Source organism: Schistocerca nitens, chromosome 4, assembly GCF_023898315.1.
Source record: "Schistocerca nitens isolate TAMUIC-IGC-003100 chromosome 4, iqSchNite1.1, whole genome shotgun sequence".
Taxonomy (NCBI): Eukaryota; Metazoa; Arthropoda; class Insecta; order Orthoptera; family Acrididae; genus Schistocerca; species Schistocerca nitens.
Genome location: NC_064617.1, coordinates 227,106,026 through 227,132,098, shown reverse-complemented (window position 1 = coordinate 227,132,098; position 26,073 = coordinate 227,106,026). Strand labels below are relative to the sequence as shown.

General features: G+C 41.2%; 1 protein-coding gene across 1 annotated transcript in view; it reads left to right on the top strand.

Moving 5' to 3' along the window:
• Positions 1 to 26,073, top strand: part of LOC126252226 (sodium channel protein Nach-like) — a 201,243-nt gene that overhangs the window by 37,153 nt on the left and 138,017 nt on the right. Inside the window, exons 2-3 of the mRNA XM_049953098.1 lie at positions 13,304 to 13,498; positions 18,921 to 19,032. Coding sequence (XP_049809055.1) covers positions 13,304 to 13,498; positions 18,921 to 19,032 — 307 coding nt within the window. The remainder of the gene's footprint in view (positions 1 to 13,303; positions 13,499 to 18,920; positions 19,033 to 26,073) is intronic.

Sequence of the window (26,073 nt, the reverse complement as noted above, 5' to 3'; positions counted from 1 at the left end):
GTTGGTTAAAGTCAGAGAAATAGTCACAAGATGCATAGAGAGACCTCCTAGAGTTTTGCTTAGGCTCCTAAGCTGAGAGGTTCAACGATGGACCAGCTGATTTCAAAATACAGAGCAGAGTGCTACTGTGGATATGATTTTTTTGTTGAGGTGGTAATCACCAAAGGTGATGGTGAGGTCTTTCAATCTCAGACTTTATCCTACAAATGTGAGAATACTTTATGGCTCCTAACCACATAGGGAGAGGTGGGTAATCATAATAAGATCTTACCAAATTTATAAAGTGTTTTGGCTAAGGAATGTAGTTTTTGCACAACCTCTCTCATGATGGTAATTTCCTGTACTAAGAAACAGTATTTGTGCTGCATGATGTAGGTAGAATAACAGGGTTAGTGATATGTCCACATGTGTATAGCACTCACAAACTAGTGGAGAGTGATGGTTTAGCAATGATACTGAAATTGAGCTGTAATGTCATTAGCTGACAGCAACACGAGATTGACAAGGCAAGATGTTTAGTTGATGTGACAAGTCATCGAGTGTTGTGGTTTGGAACTAAAGTAATTTAGTACAACGCTGTTAAATTATGGGAAACCTTGTAAAATTACGAAAATTTATGGAAAATACATAACACCAAGGTAAATGGAATAAAAACCGGGTGAATGAGGGTACTGACAAGCTCACATGGGTATATGAAAATCATTTCATTCCTCCATGGATACAATTGATAGCTGATAGTGCATACTGTCCTTGCTCTATAGGTTTAAGCTCTGCATAATACTCCCAATTCCGCATGTGGTGTAGCATCTAAAGCCATAAAAAAATGAAAATGCAGTGTCCAAAGATTTGGAGGTTATGATGACCACCACCTAGGACACTAAAACAGTGATCGTATACTTGGGTGCAATATGCACTGCCAGTATGAGGAATCAATGTTTTTGATCTCTTCAAAGACAGAGTGCTGAGACACATTCTACCTCATCACTGTGGAACATGAGTGTAAATGCAGAGTTCATCACCTTCAGAGAGTCTCCACAATGATGCAAACTTTTCCCGTTTCCATATGTTGCGATTTCTTTCACATTTTTGTCAATAAGAAACATCGCCACTGTTTTTTTTTTTTATTTCAACCATCTGGTGTCTTGTGGAAGCAACATATCTTGCACCACGCGATGTTCAGCTTTCTGTGAGAGCCAATGGATCAAAACATAATAATGTAGGCTTTGCACTTGACGTGGACCTCAAAGTTATGGTAGAAAAACAAAATGTATGACAGTGTACAAAGCCATAGTCATACACTGCTTGGATGTGTTGTTGCAGAAAAACAATGTAACAAACCGCTTATGAAATAACAACACAGGAACCCTCTCTTGTCATTGACAGTCTGTGGTTATGGTCCTCCTACAGTACACAAGAAAAAAATTCACACGGGTCTGTGGAAGTAACTACAATCACAGACCATCTGCTCCAATGGACCAACAAGTGTATATTTAATTGGGTCACTACATAGCGATGTCAACACGCAGACAGTATTTGTTTCCGATATATCAAATGGTTCAAATGGCTCTGAGCAGTATGGGACTCAACTTCTGAGGTCATTAGTCCCCTAGAACTTAGAACTAGTTAAACCTAACTAACCCAAGGACATCACAAACATCCATGCCCGAGGCAGGATTCGAACCTGCGACCGTAGCGGTCTTGCGGTTCCAGACTGCAGCGCCTTTAACCGCACGGCCACTTCGGCCGGCTCCGATATATCATAACAGAGAGACATGGTAAAGTCTTATCGAGTTCTCTACCAGATGACATTACCAAAGATTTTTTAGTTCTTAGCTTTATTCCGTTTGATGCTATAAAAATAATGAGGAGATAGATAGATAGAAAGAGAGAAAGAGAGAGAGAGAGAGAGAGAGAGAGAGACTCTGTACGGCCTACAAAAACTCTGACACCATAACACTGTTGTATTTCAAGCATATTAATCATAGGAGTATGACAAATAAGGTTAGAACATTTACAAGGGGAACTTATAGACAATAATTCGATATCGATGAATTGTAGGAGTTATACTTCAGAATTTCTTTGTGCTTCCATGTATACTCTGCATGGTTGTGAATTTCCTCCTATGTGTTACTGTTTTTCTCATTGTGATAGCTCCCTACTTAGTCAGTGATTGATGGCTGACTAGATAGTCTTCTAACTAATGGAACAATACTATCGGAACATGGTGGGATTTCAAGAGAATTAGCAGGGATCTGTGACTTGGCTAGTGACAATAATCATGTGCATTCTATTGCTATATATCAAAGACTGGAAGATTCGTGAGAATATGGTGGTTAAGCGAAGTTTAGAGGTGAGCTCTGTATCCCTTCTTCTAAGTTTGTTGGCTAATTTGTTACGGCCTCTCTCATATGTATCGCGAAATGACTGCAGTCAGAAAATTATAAGCTAATACAAAGGTTTTTACTGAGAGGCAATCTGCAGCAGAAGTTCCGATTGTTTTATCGATAAATAAGAGACAACATTTTTCCGTGAGTTTTGTATACCTACAAATGGATCTACTGACATCTTCATGGGTAGGCTAAATTTACATCTACATTTATATGCATACTTCATGAGCCATTGTATGGAGCACGAAACTGTGTGCCCTGCACTACTACTAAACATTTCCTTTCCTATTTCACTGACAAACAGAGCGAGGGAAAAAAAGACTATGTGCCTCCATATGAGCACTAATTTCTCGTATTTTGTCTTCATAGTCCTTGTGTGAAATTTATGTGAGCAGCTGTAGAATTCTTCTATAGTCAGCTTCAAATGTCAGTTCTCAATAGTGTACCTTGACAAGAACATTGCCTTCGCTCCAGTGATTCCCATTTGAGTCATCTGGCGAGTGTAATTCGACTGCAGGATAAAAAAATTACTTACCATACAAAGAGATTCTCATTACCAATTTTTTAATCAATTAGTCAGTCAGTTTGGTAAAATGATATGCCACTGGGCAGGTAGAAGTGAGGGTGAGAGTATGCGGCGAGATCCTTTACAGAAATTTCAGTCTCCTAGGGGAGAGGTGTCCATCACAATAAAATCAGTTATATTACCCAATTTATAATGTGATATTTACAACTGTTCTGTGCTGCTACCTTAAGAGACTTTGCAGGTGACGAGGCATTTGGCTACTTTAAGAGAGTTTGAAAGTGAGGAGGCAACCTATGACACAGGTAGAACATGTTCTTAGCAGTCTGTCATGAGCCAAAAGTGAGTTAAATATTCTTGTCCTGTGCTGCAAGTTCTAACAGGTATTAAGCTGAAAGAGCAGATTTTTTTTGCCTGATGACGGGACACTTAGACACTTACCAGGAAAATACTTGGGCTCGAACAAACAGATCTGTATGAACGTTTGGTTACAGGACCATTGTGTACCTCTGAATGTGCTGGGGGGGGGGTGTCGTTTTTCTGCAAAACTCTGCAGTCATGCTCTAGATATTACTGTAGATGTAATTGTAGACGCCATACGCAGTGCAGCAATCTTAACTATAAATGTAAATGCGGAATGTCAATAAAATGCTCCGAGCAATACGAATGACTGCAAAACGCACAGTGAAGAAACGCAAGTTGATCGCATGGCGTATTTGTACATTCTATAATATCGGTGTTGAACGCCACGTCAATGACACTTTTGAAGTTGTTCCATGTTTCACCAATATCATAGCCAGCGTTCTGCCACGCGTAACGAAGCATTGGCCTGCATACTCCCATACAACTGATTGTAAATGACAGAATGCATATTCATGATAAAGAATCTGTCGTGTAATTTCGGCTGCATATTACTGGAACGTAGTTTAATGAAGTCTGTTGTCCTCTTGGCATATATTTTATATTGCCTGAAAAAATACACATCCAGAGGTTGTGCATATATTGTAGTTTTAGGCGGAATGATTTTTAAATCGACATGTTTTCCGCCAAATGCTTCCTGTAGTACTCACTCGTTCATCCTTATGTCCAGACCAGGAGTCACAACGTACTAATGACTTTTTCGACAAATGTGGATTCAAAACTGACAGAAAAAACGTCTTCAGATGATGTTTCGTAATCTTCCCACTCATACTTGCATCGACGACGACATTTGGAGGGACTCGCGTTTCTATTTCCCTTGACACGCGGGGTCCCAACTTTCCACTGGATTCTTGGAAGCAAATATAGAGTTTTTCTGCCAATCGTTCGTCCATTGATATAGCAACATCGATCGTGTAACTATGTGTTGCACAGTTAACTGATTGCAACATCGCGACAGTGTTTCTCTCCCCTTTCATGGATAGTGTTCTGTCACAAGGAAGTTCGTAGTTGAACTGACTCTGATCACAGTTCCATACAGAACTAATATCGATGTTTTCTCTCGTGATATGCTCATTGACGTCAGCAACAAACGTTTGAGCTCTTTCAATCAGCTGTTCTTCGTCATCTTTATCTTTTCGTGCTTGGAGCATAGTGATACGGCGTGATGTTATCCTAAACTCCTTTTTCAAATTAGTAATAAAGCCTAGTGAAGCTGTAAAGTTTGTACACCCGAGATTCCTGGCTACGTCCAATGCCCAATGTTGTAAATGCCAATAATGAACGGCGGAACCGCATTCTCGTGCTTCATCGAATTTCGCCATTACACGCTCCTCGATGGTCTTGAACAGCAGTGTACGATTTCCTTTGAAAACTGTATTTCCTTCTCATTTCTTTGCCACGTAATCCAGTATGTTTTTAATATTGCTTTTAGACTTCAGTTTAGGGTATCTTTTCAGAAGCTTGTCGTACCTGTCGAAACCTCTTACGTAATAATCATCGTACATGTTCTCCAGTGTGTTGTCATCAGACGCCGTGATGATACTTGCAACTTTAACCTTCTTCTTGGGAGACGGTTGGTACTCACTGTCACTGCTTCCATCGCCTCTTCCCGCACTTGCCGTAGCACTACCGTTTGCAATGAGTTGTTCGTCATTATCATCCCTATCATCATTATGTGTTAGTGTTACAACAGTATCTGTTTCCAAGTTATGCTCATATTTCTGCACTATAATAGATACCAGAAAACATGCGAATGTTTCGTCTTGTACACCAATACCATCTTCACGAAGAAGGGTTCTTCGTAACTTCATCTCAACCAATCGCAATACATTAGCAGGATTGATTACCAATCGCCGAGCCATCTGACGCTTCAATACACAAATAATGTCACAAAACGCAACTTCAGAGGCACACTGCATCGTCCCTACTGGTCCCGACTGGCGTACCGGCAGGTCAGTGTGCAATGAGGCATGGCATGCGCAGAGGCCTCTAACGGACGACTGCAGAGTTTTGCAGATGCGGGAGTATCACTAGTGCAATAAGAGACCTTTACATTATTTCTCACACGATTTTGGTGTATTTTTGTTTGTTCGAGCCCAAGTACTTTCCTGGTTTGACACTTATAGCCTCTGCATATTGTTGTACAGGATTTTCACAAGTGACGATACTTCAGCGATGTATGCACAGATTTTTTCTGTCTTTGAAAATAACTCGTAGGAAAGGGAGGAATTCGAAGTTTATGGACAAAATCCATGTCTTGCATAGGGTACAGAGGATTTTTCAAACTGGGGAAGGTCTGTGTTGGGGGTGGAATTGCCGTTAGGTCTATACATCCAAGCCACCCCTGCTTGTCTTTCAGAGTGCTGCAGCCAGCAGCAGGGGTGCTCATGGGGGGCTTGGCTGACTGGAAGCCACAAATTAGCCTGTGATGACTGGTTACACACAAAGAATGCTCTGACTTGTTGGCTCTAGACCACAGCCACAGGGACAGCTCCCAGTGTCAGTGACTTTTTGGTGGCTGAGTAGCGAAGTAATCACTATGCCAGTTGAACGTCAACAGAAGTGGAAGTGTGTGTTGTGTGAAAAAAATAGCTAGTGTTTGGCCTGGACGATTATTCCGATTATTCCCACCATGTAAATTGATCAGTTGGCTACTTGACAGTCACAGTGACAGTTTTTCCAGTCTCTGAGCATCTGGTACAGCTGGAGATGTGCATGCGACTGCGGTCATGTGTGTGTGAGCCTCTCTTGACTGGTGCAGCAACAGCTCCCCAGCAGTCATGGATGGCATTCACTTTGTAACTATGAGTATGTGCTATGAGAACACTTTATCACCAGATGTGTTTAGTGATAACGTTGTGATAGAGGACAGTGCTTGAGTTCTAAAACGTTGGTACTTACAAGACCTCGGATATATTTAGTGCCACGATCTGTTTGTGGCGAAAATGTAATTATTTGACTTGTAAATTCTTTGTGTGTGATTCTCAAACGTTGAAAATATGTTTTATTATGCAGGTGGTGAGTGTTTTAAGCAGTCTATATGACTCCTGCAATGAGTTACACAATTAATTTGATAGGATAGTGCAAATGGACTATTTCCTGCCATTTTTGATATCACAATTGTGTCAGGTCTCCCTTTGTCCACAGCATTAACCAACAGGAACACAAAATTTGGAGGAGGGATGCAAACCTCCATATGTGAGTTTGGAGACATTGGTTCATGCGTATGTTCACACAAACAGGAGCTAACCCCTTGAGAGAGACAGAGACAGGAAGTGAGTCTGGAATTTCTCAATCAAGGGAATGACACCACCTGATGCTTTGTTCAGGGGCCATGAGAACAAATGGAGGCACTCTGGCAGGTAGGCATGTCACCTTGGTCTATAGGTTTGAAGTGCAGGTGTTACTACAGAAAGTAGCCACTTGGCAGAGAGCAGAGATGTTTCCCTTGTATTGAATATCAAAGGACATCGACTTCTGGTCCATGGTCAGTGGTATATAGTATTGAAAATGGCGCTTACAGTTATTACACTGTGGGAAGTGGGGACAGAGGTGGGGGTGCAGCTGTGAGCTCTACCCAACTGGGGGACTCCGGTGTGTGTCACATCCTGATTAAATAAAGAATATCCAAATTGAACTGAACTATATATTATTGACATTGATTTCAATTTTGTGTTGAGAAATTCATCCACTCCAGCACAGCTGAGTCTTTTTCCTATCAATTTCCAGATGTTCGGCGGTGAGGGGGAAGTGGGGGAGAGGAACGTAGTGGGGAGGGGGGAGGGGTTTCCCAGGATGGGGAATATTGACTCAGAACTGAACTTAAGAGGTGCTGACAAAAAAGCCTCCATTTGCACAGAGTGAAGGTGGGAGGAGGTGCAAAAGGTGAGGGAGATTTCTCAGAAGGATGGATTATCTCCAGAGGATCATAAATCAAACCACAGGGGGTCATAATATCAGTCAGCATAACAGTAAGTGAGAATAGGGGTGGAGAGAAGTATGAGAGGACACTACTTAGCAAAAAAATAGGTTAAGGTACCCCCAGGGGTGAGGAAGGGTGGAGTTACAGGTTAAACCACTTAGTAGAACAATAAGTTAAACGACCCATGGCCTGAGAAGGGGTGGGTGTTGCATGAAAAACTACTTAGCAGAATAATAGGTTAAGATCATAAATCAATCAGCTGTCATATTTTAATTAATTTGCATATCGGTTTGATATCAAAAGTGACATACAACCAACCTTATTCCACTACTAAGATCTAATTTTAATATCTGAAAGTTTCTTATCTGAGAATAATTTTGCATTTCTTTGTAGAAATTTTTAAAGTTCATACCTGATTTTTTTTCGAAACTCGGTCCAGCTAAGCTTTTCAAAAGCTTATGTGATAAGTTTCACAGTAAGCAAACCATTTTTATCCTAACACTTTTAGTGAAATTGTTTGTTCGCAACCTCCAGCTCTTCCTAACTTGGGCTACTCCTGTCATGTCTTCATGTCTATTGCACTGTAGACATTCGATAACTTGTTTAACTATTTCATTTCTTATCTTCCCATCAATTTTTTTTTACTGTTGCTCATTTCAGTGCAATACAAGCTTCTCTTGGATGTGGGAGCAGGAAACCTGCTATTCTGTCCCATCTTCTCCTTGGATTGATGCTCCCTCCCACTGATAATAGTAAATCTGCTTTCCATTGTTTAACCTCGACGCGCAAGTCGCTGAAGTGAAGTGGGGTCAAATCTAAAGACTTGCACCCAGCGGACGTTCTACCTGTCGGGAGGCCCTCGTCACATGACATTTACATTTATTGTTTAACCACCTACTTAATTTTATAACATCGTTCAGCATAACTGTAACTGAAGTTCTTCCACTTGTTTCTTCCATAGTTTTCCCACAGTCCACGTTATATTTCCACACAAATACTGTGCTCCACATATGGAGTATCAAAGTCCCAGTTTCATGTCCACATTCAATACCAAGACAGCCCTTTCTTCCAAGAAAACTTTCTTTCATTGAGTCCACCTTGTTATGATATCTTCCTTGCTTTATTGATCTTGGGTGCCCTTGATTCTTAAAGAGGAAAGTTCTTGAAAAAATGTTCAAATGTGTATGAATTCTTAAGGGACCAAACTGCTGAGGTCATCGGTCTCTAGACTTACACACTACTTGAACTAAATTATGCTAAGAACAACACACACCCATGCCCGAGGGAGGACTCGAACCTCTGGCGAGAGAGGCCGCGCAATCCGGGACATGGTGCCCTAAACCACGCGGCCAAGACGCGGCGGAAGTTCTTCACTTCCTTCTTTACTGCATCCTCCCCCAAATCAGTGTTAAGCAAATTACTTTCTACTAATCTTCATCACCTTAGTTTCCATTTTGTTCGTTCTCGACCCGTATTTTGCGGTAAATATGCTGTCAAAAGCCACACCGAAACCGTTCTAAGTCCTCGATATTTTATTTTCTTTATTTTATTTTACTTTTTTGCCACAACAAGTATTTCATTTTCAGTTCTCACTACTCCTATCCGTTACTTTTGTGGCTTCATTTCTGTTCTGAAAGACTCTTTCCCTTGAATTCACGCATTCTTTGGGTGTTCTCGGACGTTTTTCCCTCTGAAATATCTTTAACGGTCTGGCCTTTCCTCTATTAATCTCAAATACACAGCTAACTCTGTGCTACTTTTTTTTCTCAAGGGAAACTCATCATAATTTGTGTTTCCCTCTTTCCAAATATTATTGTAGACAACATGCTTTAAGCATGATATATCAGACTAGTCATTCAATAGTTTTCACGTTTATAAGTTCGAATCTTCATCATAGTTTTATGCTAATCCATTTCTGTTATCCTGATCGGAAGTTGGTCTATCTGTGTTCGAACACATTAGGCAGTAACGAGTTTTATGTGTTTTAGATTATAGTAACTCTGTTACTGGAATACCAGCTTCATTGCAAATCACTCAGTACTTTGTCGAATTCTGACATCATTAATGGGTCATCTATTTGTTTCACATGTAGTTGCATCTAACCTTCTGACATACTGCAGGGTAGCTATTCTCCTTCATGCTGAGTTTCCATGTATTTATTTCATCTACCCACTCTTCTGTATATAACATAGTTTTCTCATCTGCACCGCCTACGTTACAACCTATACTTTCCACTTCTCTGATTTTATGTCTGCATTTCCTGTATTCAGCATCAAATTAAGACCCCCTCTTATTCAATTTCTATGCACATGTGTCTCATCTATTCTGATTTCCTTCTCCATTTTTCCCGATTATTTTATTTTTATAAGCCCTAAAAGCTGACATTTATTTCAGTTTTTTATCTTTAAAGTGTAGTATCTTTAAACTGAAGTATATTTAATCTGTTTTGATTACATTGCTTCTACTTGTGTTGCATTTATTGTTCCACTACACCGCTAATATCTCACTTATATCGTTACTGATTACATTCTACTCCTGTTTTACTGGTGCATACTCAATGGTCTTATGTTGCCATTTATTTACAGCCTTATACAATTTTCGCGTTGCCTCCACTTTCTTAATTTTTCACCTTATCATGTATTTATGTGTAATATTTTTCATGTGAGCATCGAATTCCTTTCTGCTGGATTTTATATTTACACCTCATCGTGTTTTACAGTCTTGTGTTTAGAGCGTAGATCATTCTGTGTAGTGTAATTCAATCGACATCATTTCTGGATCTAGTCTATATATACCTGAATCTACTGCTAGCTTTGAAGAGAGTGCTGGGCAAGATCAGTGAAAATTCATTTCAATACTCTATAAAATTTTTCTTCATTCTCATTTCTAAATTCCATGTCTTCTTTTCCGATAATTCAAAAATGGTTCAAATGGCTCTGAGCACTATGGGACTTAACATCTATGGTCATCAGTCCCCTAGAACTTAGAACTACTTAAACCTAACTAACCTAAGGACATCACACAACACCCAGCCATCACGAGGCAGAGAAAGTCCCTGACCCCGCCGGGAATCGAACCCGGGAACCCGGGCGTGGGAAGCGAGAACGCTACCGCACGGCCACGAGATGCGGGCTCCGATAATTCGAGCAAGGATCTTTTACACTATCTTGTTTCGTTAGGTTAGATTAGAATGGAACAACTAGCTGATGTACTTGGGAAGACACAGAACATCAGATTATGTGATTATGGAACAACTAGCTGATGTACTTGGGAAGACACAGAACATCAGATTATGTGATTATCAATGATTTCTGAAACATACGTGTGAAGCACTGGCAACCATGTCCCCATCATAAAATGTTTCTGAACCTCTTGAAAACAGAAAGTGGGTACTTCTACAAGTGTGCACTTAAGTGTTGTTTGTGTATGTACACTGAGGGAACAAAAGTCACGGGATATCGATAAGCACATTTACGTCTGCGCACAAAAGGTATAAAATAACAGTGAATTGACGTTAAGTGGTTTATGTGAAAAGGTTTTCGACGTGATTATGGCCGCACGACGGGAGTTAACAGACTCCGAATGAGGAATGCTAGTTGGAGCTAGACAAATGGGACATTCCATATCGTCAATCGTTAGGGAATTCCATATCCCGAGATACACGGTGTGAATAATGTGGGGAGAATACTAAATTTCACGCTTTCCGTCTCACCACGGAAAATACGGTGGCCGATGGCCTTCAATTAACGACCGAGAGCAGCGGTATTTGCGTAGAGCTGTCAAAGCTACCAAACAGGCATTACTGCGCCAAATAACCGTACAAAGCAACGTGGGTTATACGATGAACGTGTGCATTAGCACAGTGCGGCAGATTTTTGGAGTTAATGAGCAATGGCAGCAGACGACCGACGTGAGTACCTTTGCTAACAGCAAGACTTTGCCTGCAGCACCTCTCTTGGGCTCGTGACCATATCGGTTGGACTCTAGACGACTGGAAAACCTTGATCTGGTCAGAAGAGTCCCGATTTCAGTTGGAAAAAACTGATGACAGAGTTCGAGGTTGAGGCAGACCCCACGAAGCCATGGACCCAAGTCGTCAACAAGGCTCTGTGCAGTCTGGTGGTGGCTCCGTAATGGTGTGGGCTGTTTTTACATGGAATGATCTGGGTCCTCTGGTCCTACTGAACCGACCGTTTCCTGCCATTCATGGACATCATCTTCCCTAACAAGTTGGAATTTTTACGGACAACAATGCGCCATGTCACCAGGTCGCCATTGTTGGCGTTATACCAAATTTCAGACATTACCTCTCACCATGGACAGCGCAGTGGTCGACGGGCTTCACTTAACGACCGACAGCAACTGCGTTTGCGTAGAGCTGTATGTATAATACTGCGTGAAATAACAGCAGGAATCAATGTGGGACGCACGACGAACGTATCCGTTAGAACAGTGCGCCGAAATTTGGATTTAACGAGCTATGGAAGCAGAAGACCGTCGTGAATGCCTTTGCCAACAGCATGACATCGCCTGCAGAGCCTCTCCTGGGCTCGTGACCGTATGGGTTACATACTAGACGACCGGAAAACAGTGGCCTGATCAGATGAGTCCCGATTTCAGTTGATAAGAGCTGGTGATAGGATTCATATGTGGCGCAAACCTCACTTGGCCATGGACCCAAGTTGTCAGCACTGTACAAGCTGGTGGTGCCTCCATAATGGTATGGAATGTGTTTATTTGGAATGGACTGGGTCCTCTGGTCCAACTGAATCGATCATTGACTGTAAATGGTTACGTTCGCCTAATAGGAGACCATTTACAGCCAAATAATGGTGGAATTTTTGTGGATGACAATGCGCCTTGTCAGGGGCCTTCAGATGTTCGCAATTGGTTTGAAGAATATTCTGAACAATTCAAGGGAATAATATAGCCACCCAGATCGCCCAACGGTGGATCCCATCGAACGTGCACAAAATCCTGCACGAGTAACACTGTAGAGGTAACATGGATCAGTATTTCTGCAGGGACTTGCAGTGCCATGTTGAGTCCATGCCGCATCAAGTTGCTGTATTACACCGGGCAAAAGGGAGGTCCTATACGGTATTATGAAGTATCCCATGACTCTTTTCACCTCAGCGTATGACTGTGTACAAAACATCAAATACAGTGATAAGGAATCTTGAAAGAAAGTATACTTTACGAAAGTTTATGTAATTCACTAAGAGGACTAAAATTTGTTCAAGGAAAACTACCTACCGAAAATTTACTTAATTCTTTATTTATTTTCATTATTACTTATTTATTTTCATTATTTTCTTTGGAATTTAATTTTTACATCATTGAATACGCTTGAAAATAGATCCGTAGTCAGAAGTTAACGAAAAGGAATCACAAATAGTATTTTTAAATTTCTACATTGTAAAGAAAGTTAAACATTTAGAAAGACTTAACGCATTCAAATGGTTCAAATGGCTCTGAGCACTATGGGACTCAACTGCTGAGGTCATTAGTCCCCTAGAACTTAGAACTAGTTAAACCTAACTAACCTAAGGACATCACAAACATCCATGCCCGAGGCAGGATTCGAACCTGCGACCGTAGCGGTCTTGCGCTTCCAGACTGCAGCGCCTTTAACCGCACGGCCACTTCGGCCGGCCTTAACGCATTCCTACCGTTTTCCGGATTGTTAATTCCCGGCTTCTACAGTGCTTTGTGGGGCGTCTCCATAACTAACCATAGATTATGCTATGAGTTGCGAAAGGTGAGGATAGTCATGAGAATAAAATACTGTATTGTCCAAAAGATTCCTGGTTAATGACTATATGATACAGAACCAAACACTACAAACATTTTCGTAAAGATGCCGATAAATTATGTGTGGCACCCTTCAACACCGTCACCTTCCTACAGCCGAAATTATCTTGACTCCGAATGTTTTCCTTTTTTTTTTTTTACTTTTTATTTTTATGTTGCAAAGCAGCTAACATATACAAGAAATGATACCAAGATTATGATCAACGTATATTCTAATCCTCTTTTCTCTTTGTTTAGGTTATTCTGGGCAGTCTGTTGTCTGATGTCTTGGTACGCATCAGCGCTGCTTATGGGTTCCTCCTGGTTTCAATTTCAGAACAACGCCATCAGCTTCGCAATGGAAACCACATACCTGGAGTTCCATACGCATTTTCCTATGGTAGCCGTATGTGAAAGTCCCTCCCGTGAACGTATGAACGAAATCGCCGAGAGGTAATTATGAGTCCATGACTTATATATATATAGACGTACTTGATGTTAGATTTAAAAATAAAAAATAAAAGGAAGTAGTCGAATTAAGTCGGGTGATTCTGAGGGAATCCGATTAGGAAATGAGACACTTAAAGTAGTAAAGGAGTTTTGCTATTTGGGGAGCAAAATAACTGATGATGGTCGAAGTAGAGAGGATATAAAATGTAGACTGGCAATGGCAAGGAAAGCGTTTCTGAAGAAGAGAAATTGGTTAACATCGAGTATAGATTTAAGTGTAAGGAAGTCGTTTCTGAAAGTATTTGTATGGAGTGTAGCCAAGTATGGAAGTGAAAGATGGACGATAACTAGTATGGACAAGAAGAGAATAGAAGCTTTCGAAATGTGGTGCTACAGAAGAATGCTGAAGATTAGATCGGTAGATCATATAACTAATGAGGAGGTATTGAACAGGATTGGGGAGATGAGAAATTTGTGGCACAACTTGACTATAAGAAGGTATCGGTTGGTAGGACATGTTCTGAGGCATCAAGGGATCACCAATTTACTATTGGAGGGCAGCGTGGAGGGTAAAAATCGTAGAGGGAGACCAAGAGATGAATACACTAAGCAGATTCAGAAGGATGTACGTTGCAGTAGGTAATGGGAGATGAAAAAGCTTGCACAGGATAGAGTGGCATAGAGAGCTGCATCAAACCAGTCTCAGGACTGAAGACCACAACAACAACATTGCCAAACATATTTCCTAGCCCTTCCTAAGATTTGTATCCATCACGTGATCAACTATTTCCACTCTACCAATGTTTTTTGATGTGAAAAATGCTGACTAGCACCGTGGTTCGGAGTAATCGCTAAACTGAATGTCCCGCTATAACTGGCTGAGTACGTCAGATTGTAAATCGGAGGAAGGCAACCGCATGCCACCTCCAATAAAACCAGGCCCAGTAAAGCACTGGAGTGTTCACACCAATCTGTCGGTCGAAATCAGCTTTACCTTTTGCTTGCCGTATGTGACTACGGTAGCTTAACGTGAAATTCCGTTGATCTCAATGCATAATATGGTTAATGTGTTATTAGAAAAAAACTGATTACTTTTTATTATTTTGTTACTCTTTACCTGAAGTATTCTGTAAAGATTTCTGTTCTATGGATTTTCATAACTGTCACCTTTTGTCACAAATTCAGTTTTTCTCTATTTATGATGATCAGGATGATTATTATGGTTTTAGGGACCTGAACTGCTGGGTCATCACTAGTCTGGTGCAAAATAAATAGATTCAAATGTGTCTGATATCGATTAACGACAGCAAAAATCTCCCAAAATCGAACAGCAATAGAAACGTCCAAAATAAGGTTTAAAATACACTGTAAGACAAGGAAAATGACGCACCGGAAAAGGGAAGGGGAACGAAATGAAATTTAATGTGCTGAGAAGGTATGTATTGTTAATTCGGCAGTTACAGAATCAAGTTAAGTTTGCAAAGAACTTGGCAATATAACCTCACTTACCATTATAAAGCTGTACCGCTTTTATTGGAAAGTGTGTCATACCGCCGTCGTATGCTCTCCTGAGGCACACTGAGCCACTACTGCTGTAGCTGGCACTTGACATCCTGGATGCTGGCACTGGGACTTAGTTGACTTCTGAGCTGCTCCCACACTCATACTGTCGAGGACAGATCTGAGGAGCCCACTGGCCATGGAAGAACCTCAGCATCAAGCAGAAAGCAGAGACTCGGATTCACGTAAATGTGGCATAGAACCTTATGTGGTTACAAGGTGTATCAAGTTGCGTTAAGATGTTTGAGTGAGAGAAGTGCAGAGACGGTGCCGTATGTGTTATTCGTATTAAGGTCGTTTGCAAGTGGTGAAAATTGACAGTAATGTCAAGCTAATACTTTCTCAGACTAAATGGTTCATATTTGGTAGCATCTAATAAAAGAAACAATCGCATAAGTTATACTGTTGCACTTGATACAAGTGGGTTCTGTAAGTTATATACAACTAAATACACCTACTTATGAGACAATAAAATGATTTGCAAGAAATTGGAAATTAAATGTCAATTACTAGTACGTACGCAGTTCCGCACAGTCATGTTTAAAGTTTTCTACTTAGGTCAAGTTTTTGTGCTTAAGTACTCGCCAGGGTCATTTATTCCATATTTTAAGTATTTGTTGCACCTTAGAGTCCGATGTTGTTTTTAAACATACTAAAATTTAAGAAGCCCGTGTAATGACGGATCAAATGGCGGTCAACGATAACCCTTTTCGCCCCCAAAGCAGTTGTGCTAAATTGCGGGAAAACTTCAGATAAGTGGCAAATGGAGATTACTATCGAATAAATGAATACATATACGCTTAATGTGGCTTTCGAATGTATTAAGAAACGTAACCATGATACATTTACCACAATACAGACATATAGGTCCAGATAAGAACAATTACTCTTATAACAAATGAAACAAAAGTAGCTCGATACGACATATGAGCCACAAGGTCAAAACCAAACGAGTGATAAAGATCAATAGAGAGAGATTCCAGTTGTGAGTTGCTATCTAAACAGTATCCACAACAGCAGAGAGTCTTACATGTCTGCCTGCACCTATATCTCCTTGATTGTCTTTCATCTAATTAATATCTGACATAATTACACAAAATATTCGTACATCAGAATTTGTTCAATTTTTATACGTTTAAAACTATTGTTTGTTGTTTTTAATGCCACTTTTTCTATACATTATGTACGATTTATTGAATTCACTACCCATGGGACGCAACACTTGCGGTACCGCTGACTTCAGGTTCAAGGGCTTTTGCGGGTTCACTACATACAGGAGCAATGGTTACACAGTCCAACGCAGTGGAAAGCCTCGCTCCTTTTCAGTAACCATGCTCTATCTCTCTCCTTCTCTTCCCTCTCCTCAGCCGATCTCTGTGTAGCATTTAAATGAGTCAGGCTATCACAGCATGGTATTAAAATGAGGCAACCAATGTTAATGTAGTTGTGAATTTACACAAGCTTTATCTGAGTTGGGGACAAATCATAGATATGCAGTGTTTCCGAAAAACGTTACGCAAGCTTCCCTCGAATTGGTCTCGTGTTCAAAGATTTTTACCTAAACTATCGTTGCATAAAAATATAGTCTCGTGTACACACACACACACACACACACACACAGACACACACACAAACGCACCTCTGTGTTTGGAGGGGCAATGATGGTCATTTTGTAGAACGACATACATTCCCCTTCTCGTACAACCAATTTCTGAAGGAGCAATGACGCTCATTTTACTGGGCGACCACTGTACGACCTTGGGTGACGACCATTCCTCTCCTTGAGCATGAACAAGGAGCCACAAATCTCCCCCTGAAAGGAGGCAGTATTGGGTAATCTACAGGGTGACAGGAAAAGTAATCCAGACATTGTGTGGGAAGGCTTCATTTCTTTTTCTTTGCTTCACACACACACACACACACACACATATGCAGGCACACACACACACACACAAACTTGTTGGTGATGATCAATTGACTGGACACTAGTAAATGGGACAATGATCGACAATTTAGAGGGTGATCACCATTACCCTGTATACTACTCGACAGGATAATGATGGGCAGTTTACAGGGTGACTCATTGGGGGCGACGGTGTCTCTGACAGTGCAGCTCCAACGACAAACCACTACAGTAGGTCTTCCAGCTTTTATAACTCGCCACCATTCTGAGACAGCAGGCAAAAAAGTGATTGGTAAGCATTAGTCAGCAACTCCTATGTTGCTGACGCAGTATCATATGTCCTGTTGCCCCAATATTCGCGAGGAACCTGATAGTGGTTTAATACAAGCTCCGAGATACAATATATCAGGAACCTGATTCTGAGCGTGTTAATTTTCTGCGATAGAGAACAGGTGGGCATAATCAAGGAACTCTACATCCCTGTGCTGTGGCTGCCGATAATTTTGCAGTAGATAAACTGTTTTTCGCTCTTTACGTCACACGTAATAAAAAAGGCCTCACATTTCACATGCCACCACACTCGTAAGCAGTGGACAGGATAGACCTCCTAGCCCGGCATCGCCAAATTAATGCAAGCAGTTGATAAACTCCAAGAATGAAGCTTATACATACTTTAAAAATAATAATAATTTAGGGAATAGTTTTTCTCTGAACTAACGTCAGATAATATTGTAACCAGACTATCACATTCTAGAACACTCCAATATGCAGGGTGCTTGTTTTAAACTGAGACAACTAAATATCTGCAGAACGAAACATTGTAAGAAAAAAATTTTCGAGGTGAAAAGTTAATATTAGTTAATGGGACATCAGTCTGTGCTACATCTGGCACCTCCTAACCATCTCTCCTCCAGGGGTAGGGTCGACGTTGTGTTTTGAAATGGGAACCCACCCTTTTTTCTGCATATTCGGATTCTACACCAAAAAAATTCGTACAATTTACTCTAACCATTGTTTCCCATTCGTAGTAGATGCCACTGTAAGCGACATGTATCAAGTGTGCCAGTTTTCGCAGTGGAAAACCGACACATTTGATTGTACATGTCATTTACAATGTAAATGTAAACTTTATTGTTCTAAGGGCTGATATCTATGTTAGGAAGGAGGAAGAGAAGGAGGAAGAAACAGGCTCGTAAGGTTAATGATTAGGTTGAAAGGCTCAGTCCTTTCAAGAACCTGTGCCTGAGGATCAGGAGGTCCATAAAGATGATGATACTTGTAACACAGTGACTGTGAAAGTGAAGGGCACAAGTGGAACTACCAATCAATATATTGTGTGTGGTAGTGTTGTATGTGGATTTTGTGTGGGCATAGTTTTAGGGGTATGTTTTCTGAGAAAAATTCAAGGGAAACTTTTGTTGCAAAGAGCAAGTTCCGGATGTACCAAAGCAGTGAGCTATGAAGCCAGCTGGTAAACAGGGAAGAATACCGAGCATGAGAAATGGAGAGGAACCATCTGCTGCTATGTTTGTTATGGAATTTCGTGATTCTATTTTGCTAGTTTGTTGCTGTATCATTCAAAGTGGCACTTATATTACTGTATAGCCAAAGAACCATGCGGTTTATGCTAAATCAGAATACGGAAAAGTGGAGATCATTTTAATTCTTATGTCAAACTGTAAAACAGTGTCAAAATTCATTTGGTAAAAATGTTAAAAGTCACAATCTGAGGAACAGAGTTTTCAAAGGAAGGAGGAATGTTTCACCATGACTTTGCTTGTACGATGAACGGTTCTTGTATCTATCAGCTGAACGCCGTCTTAGAGAGACAAGCAGTCGTCAGCCTGAAGTACAGACTCTTCTACACAAGAAAGTGTACTCAGAGTGGAAGAGCACTCGTTGAGAACATTGACAGTACACAAGATGCGCACTCCTGAAGTTCAACATTGTGAAATCTTACAGGTGCAGCAGGGCTTCTGGAGAAGCTGACTACACAGAAAGAAAATCAGGCCAAATGAAGCCGCCACTACCCAATGATGACGCCCTGCTACTCCACCCTGCTGTGATTTCCAGGGTGAGAGTGTTACTGTTCGAGAAATACTAAGTAACCACTCACATATGTACCACCCAAATCAGGACCTCATTCGCAGATGTTCATTATATCTAACAGTATGCCCTGCGATGCAGTCTACACCAAATGATGACTACGAGATGCATATCATTTGCAGCACAAGATGACAGAGTCATCCACGATCCACAGACGTCACCATCAGTAGCTGGACACTTCTCCTGAGCTGATGACTACATGCAGTCAACTTGATGCTTTCACTCTGTTGGGTTACGTGCTGGGTGATAACCTGCTATTGCCAGTCGCCTCCCACGTGGACCATGAATTTGACGCTGGGCCAACTTGCTACCCAGCTACACTGTCAATATCACCCAGACTGTGTAGACTTGATTTTTGCTGACTATCGTCCAGGGGTCAGGTGCATGTCATCCTTTTCGGTCATGTTGGTCGCCACCGTTTGAGCACCATCTGTCCCAGTGTGTTCTAGCTGCAGCCACTGAGCAGTCGAGCCACGATAAGCCGCCATAGTCATCCCCAACTGATGGTACGGTGAATCAGGCTGCTCTAGCAGTGCAGACGTGAGCAGCTGCGGCTTCCTACACGTGTTGTCTGCCAGGCAGGTGAAACACACGCTGACAAGCCGCGTGCCATTGGCCACCTACGCCATTGAGTTCAAGGGCATTCTCCCTGACTAACTCCAGACTCGTAATAAAGAACTATTATAACCAGGAATGGTTAACTGATGGTTCACTGTATGATCCAGTGACCACCACACCTACAGTCCGTACAGGCAGCAGTTGTGCTCTATGCTTGATATTCCATCAGCCAGTTCACCCATCACAGTAGCGGACTCATGTCTTGATACCTGCAGTACATTTCAACATTGTTCGTGTTATCTGAAATCAATGCTTCGGAATAACACAGAAAAATACCATAATGTTGACATAATAAGAAATTTGTACACAACATCAGGTTTCAGCTTACGATAAGTAATATGACTATTTATATGTTAAAAAATTTCATTAAATTACAAAATTTAAGAAATTCATTCACGTATAGCATCACTAAAACCACTTTGTCGACTGACCAGCTGTCTTCCTTTTCTGTAATACTCTTCATTATTGCGTCTCTCTCATAATTGTTGTAGTAGTAGTAGAAGCAGTAGTAGTTTTATTCAACTGTAGAACACTTTTACAAGGATACTGGAGATGTCATACTATTATAATTTAAAAACAACAATGAAATGCAACTCATATCACAGGTGTTTATGTACTTACAATTAATGTAGTTTGACAAGGATATGGCAGTTTTCTGCCTGCGGCATTATAATAGACAGTACCCCAGCACTTGCCTGAAGTAAACTAGGGAAACTTTGGAAAAGGTAAGTCAGGTTGGTCGGATGAAAACAGCAGGCTCCACCCCTCTGAATACAAGCCCAGTCTTTCAAATGGCACAGCATCACTCACTTTATCCGCAGAGTAATATAACACGACACGCACTGTCAAATGATATCAGGACCATTGTGTTGATGTTTGATTTCCATTTTGCGTATCGCAACGTCTCATTTGACAGCGTGAAAAGCTGGGCCAGCATCCCTCTATAAGGAGTGAAATATTAAGCTCAGCGAGAGAAATATGTGTTAATACTACACATTGCCGAGCTTTGGGAGTAGTGTTTTCCGGCAAAGAAAGATAAATGAAATTATTATGTGAAACCATAGATTTTTATTATTATTATTATTATTATTATTATTATTATTATCTGAGTAAGCCTTCACAGTATAGTGTGTATTGTTTAAAAGGTAATTTTAACTATTTTCAAACAAGGTCATTTTAGTAATCCCTTTGAATCATAGGGCAATTTATTCTCAGTTTCATTACTTGGCAGAAAATGCTGTTTTGATCTGTCTTTATTCTTTCTTGGTAAATGTACGTTTAGTCTGGGCCTTGTACCACGGTTATGGAGAGGGTTATTTGTGCAGTGATTTTGAATGTTATTTTTGATCTGGTGGATGTACTCACATTATGTAGTTCAAATACTGAGTGCTTTGAACAGATCTTCAATAACATTATTGGTACACACAAAAAAACGATTTTAAAGGATTACAAGTTATTGCAAATGGGTCCTGCTGTTACATGAAATGTCACGCAAGCCAATCACATTTGGTTATCGAGTCGCATGGCGGTGCGCCTTCAGACACGTCTTCGTTGGTCATCGGGCTCCATTCGAAGAGGGACTGAAGATAATTCTAATCGAGCCATTGAGATTCCAGGCCGAATGCGCCCGACTCCACTGCAGACGGCGTTTTGTTGCACAGAAGTCAACAGTAGTCGGCACATGGGGCGCCGTGAGCTCAGACCCCTTTCTGTCAACCTATTGATGGGCCCTGTAGTCACTGAAGCACCGATTGCACGTCGGATCGATGATATTTACTAATCCGGTGTTCTGAGTGCCTCTTTGACGATTGCTCCATATAGGTCGAGCACTTCCTTCTTGACGCCGTTTTCGGGCATAGTTCGTCCATTCCTGCTAACAGCGTCGAATAGTGGCATCGTTTCTACTCAAATGTCAAGCCTCTCGCCGATTACTTCAATCGGCTTCTTTGATACTAACTACACGTCCTTTCTCAAACGCTGACACCTGCTTATACTGTTCACGCGCCTCTCTGCGAGGCGTAGTTAACTGTCTATCTAAGTACACAGAATGTAATTCACAGACACTTCGTGCTGTCGTATCGACATGTCCTTCCTTTACTATCACTGTCAGCTGTGCGGTGAAATTACGCTGGAGCGTCACACATTTACTTTCTTGTGTATTTTGTGCTTTTATTCTCCATAAAAGAATTACGTAGCTAAAAATTGTACGTAGGTATGAATAGTTGTTGTTGTTGTGGTCTTCAGTCCTGAGACTGGTTTGATGCAGCTCTCCACGCTACTCTATCCTGTGCAAGCTTCTTCATCTTCCAGTACCTACTGCAACCTACATCCTTCTGAATCTGCTTAGTGTATTCATCTCTTGGTCTCCCTCTACGATTTTTACCCTCCACGCTGCCCTCCAATGCTAAATTTGTGATCCCTTGATGCCTCAAAACATGTCCTACCAACCGATACCTTCTTATAGTCAAGTTGTGTCACAAACTTCTCTTCTCCCCAATCCTATTCAATACCTCCTCATTAGTTGCGTGATCTATCCACCTTATCTTCAGCATTCTTCTGTAGGACCACATTTCGAAAGCTTCTATTCTCTTCTTGTCCACACTATTTATCGTCCATGTTTCACTTCCATACATGGCTACACTCCATACAAATACTTTCAGAAACGACTTCCTGACACTTAAATCTATACTCGATGTTAACAAATTTCTCTTCTTCAGAAACGATTTCCTTGCCATTGCCAGTCTACATTTTATATCCTCTCTACTTCGACCATCATCAGTTATTTTACTCCCTAAATAGCAAAACTCCTTTACTACTTTAAGTGTCTCATTTCCTAATCTAATCCCCTCAGCATCACCCGATTTAATTTGACTACATTCCATTATCCTCGTTTTGCTTTTGTTGATGTTCATCTTATATCCTCCTTTCAAGACACTGTCCATTCCGTTCAACTGCTCTTCCAAGTCCTTTGCTGTCTCTGACAGAATTACATTGTCATCGGCAAACCTCAAAGTTTTTACTTCTTCTCCATGAATTTTAATACCTACTCCGAATTTTTCTTTTGTTTCCTTTACTGCTTGCTCAATATACAGATTGAATAACATCGGGGAGAGGCTACAACCCTGTCTCACTCCCTTCCCAACCACTGCTTCCCTTTCATGCCCCTCGACTCTTATAACTGCCATCTGGTTTCTGTACAAATTGTAAATAGCCTTTCGCTCCCTGTATTTTACCCCTGCAACCTTCAGAATTTGAAAGAGAGTATTCCAGTTAACATTGTCAACAGCTTTCTCTAAGTCTACAAATGCTAGAAACGTAGGTTTGCCTTTTCTTAATCTTTCTTCTAAGATAAGTCGTAAGGTTAGTATTGCCTCGCGTGTTCCAACATTTCTACGGAATCCAAACTGATCTTCCCCGAGGTCCGCTTCTACCAGTTTTTCCATTCGTCTGTAAAGACTTCGCGTTAGTATTTTGCAGCTGTGACTTATTAAACTGATAGTTCGGTAATTTTCACATCTGTCAACACCTGCTTTCTTTGGGATTGGAATTATTATATTCTTCTTGAAGTCTGTGGGTATTTCGCCTGTCTCATACATCTTGCTCACCAGATGGTAGAGTTTTGTCATGACTGGCTCTCCCAAGGCCATCAGTAGTTCTAATGGAATGTTGTCTACTCCCGGGGCCTTGTTTCGACTCAGGTCTTTCAGTGCTCTGTCAAACTCTTCACGTAGTATCGTATCTCCCATTTCATCTTCATCTACATCCTCTTCCATTTCCATAATATTGTCCTCAAGTACATCGCCCTTGTATAAACCCTCTATATACTCCTTCCACCTTTCTGCTTTCCCTTCTTTGCTTAGAACTGGGTTGCCATCTGAGCTCTTGATATTCATACAAGTGGTTCTCTTCTCTCCAAAGGTCTCTTTAATTTTCCTGTAGGCAGTATCTATCTTACCCCTAGTGAGACAAGCCTCTACATCCTTACATTTGTCCTCTAGCCATTCCTGCTTAGCCATTTTGCACTTCCTGTCGATCTCATTTTGGAGACGTTTGTATTCCTTTTTGCCTGCTTCATTTACTGCATTTTTATATTTTCTCCTTTCATCAATTAAATTCAATATTTCTTCTGTTACCCAATGATTTCTATTAGCCCTCGTCTTTTTACCTACTTGATCCTCTGCTGCCTTCACTACTTCATCCCTCAGAGCTACCCATTCTTCTTCTACTGTATTTCTTTCCCCCATTCCTGTCAATTGTTTCCTTATGCTCTCCCTCAAACTCTCTACAACCTCTGGTTCTTTCAGTTTATCCAGGTCCCATCTCCTTAAATTCCCACCTTTTTGCAGTTTCTTCAGTTTCAATCTGCAGTTCATAACCAATAGATTGTGGTCAGAATCCACATCTGCCCCTGGAAATGTCTTACAATTTAAAACCTGGTTCCTAAATCTCTGTCTTACCATTATATAATCTATCTGATACCTATTAGTATCTCCATGATTCTTCCAGGTATACAACCTTCTTTTATGATTCTTGAACCAAGTGTTAGCTATGATTAAGTTATGCTCTGTGCAAAATTCTACAAGGCGGCTTCCTCTTTCATTTTTTCCCCCCAATCCATATTCACCTACTATGTTTCCTTCTCTCCCTTTTCCTACTGTCGAATTCCAGTTACCCATGACTATTAAATTTTCGTCTCCCTTCACTACCTGAATAATTTCTTTTATCTCGTCATACATTTCATCAATTTCTTCATCATCTGCAGAGCTAGTTGGCATATAAACTTGTACTACTGTAGTAGGCATGGGCTTTGTGTCTATCTTGGCCACAATAATGCGTTCACTATGCTGTTTGTAGTAGCTAACCCGCACTCCTATTTTTTTTCATTATTAAACCTCCTCCTGCATTACTCCTATTTGATTTTGTATTTATAAATCTGTAATCACCTGACCAAAAGTCTTGTTCCTCCTGCCACCGAACTTCACTAATTCCCACTATATCTAACTTTAACCTATCCATTTCCCTTTTTAAATTTTCTAACCTACCTGCCCGATTAAGGGATCTGACATTCCACGCTCCGATCCGCAGAATGCCAGTTTTCTTTCTCCTGATAAAGACGATACAGTAAAGCTGCATGTCCTCGGGAAAAATTACGGCTGTAGTTTCCCCTTGCTTTCAGCCGTTCGCAGTACCAGCACAGCAAGGCCATTTTGGTTAATGTTACAAGGCCAGATCAGTGAATCATCCAGACTGTTGCCCCTGCAACTACTGAAAAGGCTGCTGCCCCTCTTCAGGAACCACATGTTTGTCTGGCCTCTCAACAGATACCCCTCCGTTGTGGTTGCACCTACGGTACGGCCATCTGTATCGCTGAGGCACGCAAGCCTCCCCACCAGCGGCAAGGTCCATGGTTCATGGGGGAGAAAGAATCCAATCATTCAGCCAGCTGCTGATAATGTTCGTTTACTAGCAGTAGGCTACTCATACAATCCTACATCATACGACAAGGAAACGCCTCTCTGTATAGAAAATACTGTGAAATGCTAACAACTCTGCACAGATCTTGATTCAGAGTTGAGTCCCTCACAAAATAATCATCTTTCCAAACCATTAAAAATTGATTCAGCCTATTCCTTTGCAACGCCACCTTCGTACTGGTGGTGGTATAGTTAACGTTATAGCTTGACCTAGTACGAAGATTACCGTCGCTTATCATGTCCTACAGCTCCTGCGAGCTACCCTCTGTAGTAATGGTTTTATAAATTCGTGTGGTCCACGAAATTACAGGCCCCTGCGAATTATTGCCGGCTATTAATAATTTCTAGCGGAAGGTACTACTGCTGCTACTACTACTACTACTACTACTACGTGATCAGTGGACCGCACACTTCTACAAGTTTCCTCCTCCACTGTATTCTATCCATTGCTGCCATCCGCCATCCGTCCACATCTATTGACACTTGGTTTAAATCTTCATGGAGGCCATCCCTCCAACACTTCTTGGGTCTCCCTTGGGGTCTTTTTCCTGTAGGTGTGAAATCCAGGAGCTTCTGTGATCCTCCATCCGGGGCCACATGGCCGGCCCACTGCATTCGTTTGGGTTTGACAGTTCCTGCTATGTTCGGCTGCTGGCATAGTTCCTCAATATCTTGGTTGTATGTGATCCTCCATTCCCCTGTATCTGCATCCAGTACCAGACCGAAGATCTTTCGAAGCATTTTTCTCTCAAAAAGAGGAGCTTATGGAAGTCCTGTTTCCGGTTACTCCATGCCTCACAGCCATATAAAACAACAGGCTGGACCAAGGTTCTGTAGAGTCGAATCTTGAACTGTCTGGAAAGATATCTGGACCAAAGCAGTTGTGCTAGGCATTGGTAAGATTGGTTTCTTGCTGC